At 41.1% G+C, this 8,847-nt stretch overlaps 1 protein-coding gene across 1 annotated transcript in view; it reads right to left on the bottom strand.

Moving 5' to 3' along the window:
• Nucleotides 1-1,325: 1,325 nt before the first annotated feature.
• Nucleotides 1,326-8,847, bottom strand: part of Abcc9 (ATP binding cassette subfamily C member 9) — a 134,349-nt gene continuing 126,827 nt past the window's right edge. Inside the window, exons 39-41 of the mRNA XM_045139497.1 lie at nt 8,009-8,142; nt 5,570-5,632; nt 1,326-2,219 (exon numbers count right to left, since the gene is read on the bottom strand). Of these exons, the coding sequence (XP_044995432.1) occupies nt 2,082-2,219; nt 5,570-5,632; nt 8,009-8,142 (335 nt within the window). The 3' untranslated portion in view covers nt 1,326-2,081. The remainder of the gene's footprint in view (nt 2,220-5,569; nt 5,633-8,008; nt 8,143-8,847) is intronic.

Raw genomic sequence — 8,847 nt, 5'->3', positions numbered from 1 at the left:
AAGCCACTGGGGTATAAGAATGACAGCTGTGATCCTCAGTCTAGCACGACTTGGTAAGCTGTTATTGATGCTTGACAATAGAATACTTAAAAGATCAGAAGGAGTTAGTTCTAAGGATAAAATTGTATTTTACCAAGATAATGAGGTATCTCTTGGGAGCAAGCATCACATTATTTTAGCCATTGGTTGAAATGTTGTGAACTATTTTTGAGATTAAATTTCTGGGTTATGACTGTTAGCTTCCAGAAGTAATAGTATCATTCATTCTTCCAGTGAAGTTTTGTATGCACAAAAAGGGTGGAAATTTAAGAATAACACAAGCCATTTATATGCATCCTTGTGAACTTATTTCTTATCATGTAAGGATTCAAGTGAAGGCATAGTAGCTTATTCTAACACCCAAGTATCATCAGTTTTCAAAAGACAGTTCAACAAAATGAACAAACAAATTTGAGGCCACATTGTTTTTCTTGTTCCTCAAATATGGGTTTAGATCTTACAAATAGGTAAATTCAAGAGAGAATCAATCATATTATACCAGATGGACAAAAAAAAAAAAAAATTCTCGTAACTGTGGCTACTAACATGATGGTGAAGGCAACATTTAATAATGTTGAATTTATAATTTTGTGCTGAAATACAACAGAACACTAGTATCCTAAGAGTCTTTGATACACTGTTTACATGCACATTACAAGTAGATCACAACAAATGTTCACACCATGTCAATGTCCAGAAGTAAACTGTGCCAACTAGAAATGGACACTTGTTCTCATGTGGGTTCAGAAGGTGAGCTATTTCCGTCCCATAGACTTGTTTTGTAGGGAGTGTTTGGTACCTTTGAAGAATGGCCACCTGCCATCACTGTCACATGGTTAAGATACAACACACATCTATGTATACAGATACACATATATGACAGGTAAGGCCATTTGTCTATATTTCTTTGTGTCCTGAAGAATGTGCCACTTTATGGTTCAGTGACATTGGCACAGCTAATGAGGAATTAAACTGTAGCAAGTTTAATTGTCTCACAACTGAAGGATCAAACCCTATGACTATTAAAAAAATTTTTTTTGAGAGAGAAAAAAAAGATAGAGGGAGAACAAGAGAGAGAAAGAATGGGTTGGCCAGGACCTTCAGCCTGTTGCAGACGAACTCCAGATGCATGTGCCCCCTTGTGCACATGTGTGACAACGTGCACTTGTGTCATTGTGTGTGTGGCTATGTGGGACCTGAGGACTTGAAAATGAGTTCTTAGGCTTCACGGGCAAGTGTTTTAACCATCAAGCCATCTCTCTAACCCTCATCACCATTTTTTTACAATTAATTTTGAGGTAGGGTCTCACTCTAGCCCAGACTGGCCTCAAAGTCACAGCTATTCTCCTACCTCAGCCTTGTGAGTTCTGGAATTAAAGGTGTGACCTCCATGCCTGGCTCCTCTGAACCTTAGTATTAAGAAATTTTCTCTACCTGGGATAGATAAAAATGGAAAAAGCCCATGATTAAAAAAAAAAAAATCTGAATATTTTTCATGATCTTGGCTTTGTGAGAATATCATAACTGTGTTAACTTCTTTGTGATAAATAACTTAAAAGAAATAAAAGACCATTGAAGTAATTTGTTAGTGAATACAGGTAATAATCTCCTAAGGTAATAAGTTTGTTTCATTAAAAAAATAAGACAAATCTTTCTTTTATTCTCATCTTATAAAACTTGGATAACCTAACAATAAAGGAAATTTATTCTTCCTAGAAAGTCTGTGATGTAATTGATTACTCATTTCAATTTCTATGCTTGAGAGATATTTACCAAAGTTATAACATAAACTATTGGTTTGCTTCTTAAAATAGCTTACATGCTTTGTTAAAGTGGTTTGATCATTAAGAAAACACCAGTGGTGAACACATTTAGTAGTAATATCTTAGAAAGTTGTTAAACAAAACCAGGAAACTGAACAGTCAACTTCCTGTAAAACTGCAAAAGTTTGAGATGCCACTAGACATGGGTTAAGCTGATGAAACATACGTGATTTCACATAGTAAGATGACGATGTAAGGACGTCATTGGAAGACATCCTGTCACATGTCTGCACGTACGAAAGAGGCAAATACTCCATCTTCCCGGGCCAGGAGGCTTTCTGGAGTGTCATATTCTAAAATATTCCCTCGCTTCATCACGATCACCAGGTCTGCCGTCAGGATGGTGTGGACTCGATGCTGTGTGAATGAAAAGAATATACGTATTTGTGACAAATTTCAGGGAATGAATTAAAACAAGGGGAGCATGACTACGTCTCAGGCTGTTCAGGGACACGGTTATTTTCCTGGGCCAGGAGAGGCCCTTTGGTTCATATTCACTTGCCATTGGTTTTTGTAGTCACCAGTAAAAGCCAGTCTAGCTGGGATTCATTTGGGCTGTATTAACTTCAGGGTAGCTTGCTAACAAGTCAGTGCAGTCATTTTACTGGACACTGAGGCATACATAGGCTAGTTCATGCATGTGAAATGATCCAATGCATAGCTGATACAGTCATCAAAATGCCTTTCTCTTCAACAGCCCAAGGTCCAACCTAAAGCTGTCTCCAGAGGCCAAGGCCTGTATCCTGCACTGGATACAGTGTCCCAAGGTTTATGCTTTTAGAAAAGCATGCAGTCACCGTGTGACTCACAACTAGAAGAGAAGAGAAATACATGAATATATAAATTCTGGCAGCCTAGGGCATGCCTCTGTTTTCAACACCCCCACATGTGCCTACCATTCCTGCGTATTCTAACAAATGATCTATACTTAGGAATTGCCAAAAGTTGTCTATTCATCTTTGAGGAAGAGCCAGAGACATTTGCATTTCCATGTATTAAGAAAACATAAATTTAATGAGCTGGTTCATATCTGCTGTGTATATCCTCTCCAGAAACAAAAAAATAGTTCTTCAATAACTGTATCAGATATGTTGTAAGAAGAATTTGGGGTCTGGAGAGATGGCTTAGTGGTTAAGGTGCTTGCCTGCGAAGTAAAGACTCATGTTTGACTCTCCAGGTCCCATGTAAGCCAGATGCACAAAGTGATGCAAGCATGCAAGATTTCACATGCGCACAAGAGAGTGCACACGTCTGGAGTTCAATGACAGTGGCTGGAGGCCCTGGCACACCAATTCTCTCCCTCCATCTCTCTCTTACATAAAAAAGGTCAGTCTGTTGGGCTTGCTTCACAAAAAAAGAATTTGGCTTTTATATCTATGAACATAATCCTATAAACATTACCATAATAGTCTAAAATAATGTTTAGTAAAAAAAAAAACATTGAAAATTCTTCACCAATTGAGACGAATATAGCTGGTGTTTGTTCCATTAATACAAATTGAGTTTTGTTGTTGTTGACAAAGTGTGGTATCATCATGAAGAAAGTTCAAAAGGCTCCAGAAAAGTTAATCCAATGGAGAGTGAAGAATAAATCACTTTCTTAAATAAATATGACGGACCCTTTGGTATCTGAAGGCTTTTCATTAGAAGCTGGAGAAAGTGACATCTTAAAGACATTCCCTAATTTTCAGTGACAGTTAACCAAAGTCATACAAGAACTTTTTGTGAGAAAAGGAAAATAACCCTTAGCAGAGCTGATCATCATTCTGGAAGGATTCTCTGAGCCAATCATGAGGGATTTGTCCTCAGGAGATTCCTGGGATGTTCCTCTACAACAGCTCTAGGTGTGTGTGTTAGTGGCCACCTCCACATTGGTGGTCTTGAAAAACAGAGGACAGACACATGTCAGAAAGTATAGCATAGAAATCAGGCAAGAGAACATAACTTTTAGTTTAAAGGTACACCTTATACTCATGTAACCTTCCAGATGTAGACTTCATAAGACCCCACAGCAATGCCATGCTTCACACACAGTAGAGATAAAGCGATGTTTGGAGTTAGCAAAGGTCTGTGTTCCTCCCTTTTTCCACTCTGTACGGACATCAGGAAGCTCTTTCTGTCCTACACTTTGATTATGAGACAATTGTTGAAAATACTTGGGAACTAATTTTTCTTTTTTGGTTTTTCGAGGTAGGGTCTCACTCTGGCTCAGGCTGACCTGAAATTCACTATGGAGTCTCAGGGTGGCCTCGAACTCACGGCGATCCTTGTACCTCTGCCTCCCTAGCGCTGGGATTAGAGGTGTGCACCACCGCGCCTGGTGAGAACTAATTTTTGTTAAGTTAGCCAGCTCTCTTATCTCTTAAGTCATTCGCCCATTAATATGAATGAACTAATCAGGCCAACTTTCTCTAGGGAACAGAAACCACAGAGTTCACCAGGAAAATTAGAGAACGAGAGATTTTCTTTACCTGGGTCCTACGGGAGTCATTTCCTACCATCTTGAGAAGCTTGACATTCCTCCGCAGGCATCACTCACAAGCAACGCAAGCACAGCCAGCGTTCCCCTAGGACGTCCCACTACTCAGAGCTTGCTCTTAAGGCATCACTTTGAGTGCATTCTTTGGGGCAGGTATCTTTAAGGATGCCTACAAAACATCGTCCAGTGAAACCAGACCTTAGGCTGGAACCAAATCAGGTTCTCAGGTTTCAGAAAAAGCTCCCTTGAATGCACGTATTTGAAAACATAAGCACGTGTTTTATCTGGTATCACACATTCTGGAAGCACTTAGCTGAGCCAACTTGTGCAATAAATAATGTCCTGTGGTCAGTTCCCTCCACTCCAGGCCTCTAGACATGCATAAGCTCCGCCTTGCCCAGAGCATTCCACCAAGATAGCTACCCGAGAATGGGATACTTGGAGCGGAACGAAGCAGTTTATTTGTTGGTCATCACCAAAGTAGAAAAGAGGCCGTTCTTATGGGCGAGCAAGTTTGGACCCGTATCACACTCCACTAAAATACCCTCAGAAAAGACTAGAACAAGGCCTGCGTCCACAATAGAAGAGACACGGTGCTGGAGAGAGAAACGAGAAGAAGAGGATCAGCAGAATGAAAAAAATGTCCAAGAGCTCATTCAACAAAAAAACAGTCGTTAGCAAGCTGAGATGAGAGCAAGCATCCACCCGGATGCTGTGGAGGAAACTGGAAAATCTGGCCCGTGGTAGGTAAGGGCTCAAGCAAAGTTACAGGGAGTTAAGCAATTCTCCTGTCCTAATGGGGAGACAGAACTCATGACAGCCACAGGGTATCTCATTGTCTTCTTTTCAAACATACAAAGGAATGGAAATTAGGTATAAACAGCAGAATTTGGCAATGAAATCTACGGACTTCCCCTCTGAAACTCCTCCTCAGACCATCCCATTATTGGAAAGAAAATTAGCACAGAGACTCCGCACGTGGCATGCTGGGCCTCTTTGACTGGGGACGGTCTGACATTGCAAACTAGGACCATAGAGAGAGCAGTTTGGCGAAGAACAGTGCTGTCTGAAGACAGATGTAGCTTTTTATATTTTTCTGACAGATGCAGAAACTAAAGAGAAATATACAACTCAGCATACATGTGTGCTAATTGCTTAAACGGAAAGGTCGTAGGACCTTATCTGTAACTCCCCAGGAAAGTGAATCTTCCACGTTAGTCTTACTTACAGCTATGGTGACAACGGTGCGGTCTGCAAAGGCTGTCATCACTACTTTCTGCAAGATGTTTTCCTGCCCAAAACAAAAACAAACAAAAAAAAATCGAAGTGTAAATTTTCTGGGGGTTAGGGTCCATATTTTACCCCAAGAGCAATATCCCACCATGTCTAGTGCCTTCCTGGGAACTCTCACTCAGGGCCTTCTGTGAGAGGGGAGAGGAGGCATGCCCACTAGCAAGCCAGGTTCTAGATATTTCTCCAGCATGTAAATTAAAATGTAGTGATCATAATCAAAATGGGATCAAGAGAAGAGTGGAAAGGATGGAAAATAGAGAGAGTAAAGGAATACATGTGAAATGAAAGCAGAAAAGAAAGAAAAAAAAAAAAGAAAAGAAACAAGAGAGGGGTTAGCTTTGTATGTTTTTGACCTTTTCCTGTCTACACATGGACAAGGCCAGTGATAGGTCTAGTAGCTTCAGACAACCAAGGGCTTTGGCTATCAAAGGTCTATTCATATGGAAATGTGCAATCTGTACTTTGGAACTTCTGTGGTATGATGCTTGAACACAGTTTTCATTAGCTGAGCCCTGAAATTACACTATTTTGAAATATTAGAAATTGATAGCATCATGCAGGTCACTAAAGTCCATTCCTCCATTCTAACAAAAACTTTTATCCTGGAATCAGCAGCTCCTATTTCTCTTTCCACTGTAGACTCCAGACAGATGTGGCACTTTGGACATCTGGCTTTGCATGGGCACTGGGCAATCAACCTGGGATATCAGGCTTTGCAAGAAGGCATCTTTAGCTGCTGAGCCTACTCCAGCCCTAAACTCCCCCATTCCTCCATCTATTTTTTCATTCCTTCCTTCCTTCCTGCTTCCCTCTCTCCCTCCCTTTCTTCTTCCTTCCTTCCTTCCTTTCTCTCTCCCCCTCTCTCTCTTTCTTTCCTTCTTTCTCTTTCCCCAAACAGTCCTATATCCTCTGGTAACTAACTTCCTACTCCATTCCTACAAGATCAACCTTGTTATAGATTCCACATGTGAGATCATTGCACATGTGAGATCATCAATTATTTGTCTTAAAATTTTTTTGTTTTTATTTATTTATTTGAGTGGCAGAGAGAGAGAGAGAGAGAGAGAGAGAGAGAGAGAGAGAATATGATGGGTGCGCCAGGGCCTTCAGCCACTGCAAATGAACTCCAGATGTGTGCGTCCCCTTGTGCATCTGGCTAACGTGGGTCCTGGGGAATTGAGCCTCGAACCAGTGTCCTTAGGCTTCACTGGGAAGCACCTAACCACTAAGCCATCTCTCCAGCCCTATTTGCCTTTTTTTTTTGTTTTTAATTTTGAGAGAGAGAGAACTGGCATACCAGGGCCTCAGCCACTGTTTGAACTCCAAATGCTTGCATGTGACTGGCTTGTTTCATGTAGCATAATACTGTGTAATTCCAGCCATATTGTCACAAATGACAGAGTTCCTTCCTGTTTAAAGGCTATGTGGTATTCCATTATCTATATATCCCATTTCCTCTATCTTATCACCTGTTCATAGGCACTTAGGTCATGTGCATATCTTGGGTATTCTGAATCATGCCGAAATGAACATGGGCATACATGGTTAGCATAGGGATTTCATTTTCCTTTGATACGTATACCCAAGGAGTAGGATTGCCATATCATATTGCTGGATTGTGTATATGGTGGTTTTGAGGAACCAGTACTCATGCTCCCAAATGGGTATACTAACTTGAATTACCAGCAAGAAGTTCTCTGTCTTGACAACCTCACCACCACTTACTATTTACTGGTCCGTTGTAGTTCACTTTAACTGGTCAATAATAATGTCTCATACACTTCAAAAGTGATAGGAGAGATGTTCACCTTTCTCGCTACCAAGAAATTTGGTAGGCTGCTACATTTATGGATATATGAACTGAGTTGACTACGTTTCTCTATGATGTATACGTAGATCAAAACTTCACATTGTAACACCTACCACATATATACCTATTTTGTGTATCAATCAGGGTGTTGGAGAGGTAGCTTAGCAGCTAGGGCACTTGCCTGCAAAGCCAAAGGACCTAGGTTCAATTCCCTAGTACCCGTGTAAAGCCAGATGCACCTGGTGGCGCATACACCTGGACTTTGTTTGCAGTGGCTAGAGGCATTGGCACCCATTCTCTCTCTCTCCCAAGCAAGTCTAAAATTATGACAAAATGAAAAATATTAAGACAAACGTAAGACCATTATATTTTGTGTGTTGTGGTAAGCCGCATGGTATCTCACTTATAGCAATTCTCAACGTGATCGCGGGCTGATCATGAACATCACTGAGAAGCCACTTAGATCAAACTGTGAAGAGTTAGACCCGCTCAGAAAAACAGTGCATTTTACTTCTCCTGCACATTTCCAAATTGTCTGCTCTCAACGCTCCGGTGGGCACTCACCGTGGCCATGTCAATCGAAGCTGTGGCTTCGTCCATGATGAGAATGCTACTCTTACGGACAAAGGCCCTGGCCAGGCAAAACAGCTGTCTTTGTCCAACGCTAAAATTCTCTCCACCTTCTGTGACAACCGCATCTGAAACAGAAGAAGATACAAGGGTTTCACGGCAAACAGTTCCTAGTCTTTTCCTGAGGAAAGTTGTTTAAAGTGTCCTACTTTCTGACAGTGCCCAAAGTGGGTATCACTCTGTGTTGGCACAAAGACTTCTTTCCTTCTGAGAGGCAAAATGAGGAAGAAACTTAACTTATTTTCGACAGCCCACGGGTGAATTTTCCCTCCTAATAGTAAGGAAGAGTCTAAGACCTTGGTGATTATTTAATCACTTAACATAATTCTCCTAAGAGATTATTTAACATAATTATCTAAGATAGAGAGAGAGAGAGAGAGAGAGAGGGAGAGAGAGAGATAGGGGCAGTGGCTTGTCCAATGTCATTTTTAGCTGATAGGTTGTACAGCTCGATAAGAAATTGCTGGGGAAATGATTCAGTGGTTAAAGATGCTTGGTTGCGGAGCTTTCTAGCACTGGTTTGATTCCCTAGTGCTCATGTGAAGTCACACTCACTAAGTAGTGCATGCAGCTGGCAAGAGGCCCCAGCATGCCCATTCTCTCTCTCTCTCTCTTTGAAAATAGACAAAAACACTTATTTTTTATTTGAGATAGAAAAACCCAAACACACACACACACACACACACACACACACACACACACACACACTCACCATGGGGGGAGAGAAGGAAGGAGGGAGAAAGGAAGAAAGTGAAGGAGGGAGGGAGGGAGGG

Source organism: Jaculus jaculus, chromosome 22, assembly GCF_020740685.1.
Source record: "Jaculus jaculus isolate mJacJac1 chromosome 22, mJacJac1.mat.Y.cur, whole genome shotgun sequence".
Classification (NCBI taxonomy): domain Eukaryota; kingdom Metazoa; phylum Chordata; class Mammalia; order Rodentia; family Dipodidae; genus Jaculus; species Jaculus jaculus.
Note: the sequence above shows the minus strand (reverse complement) of the source record. Positions and strands in the feature narration are given on the sequence as shown.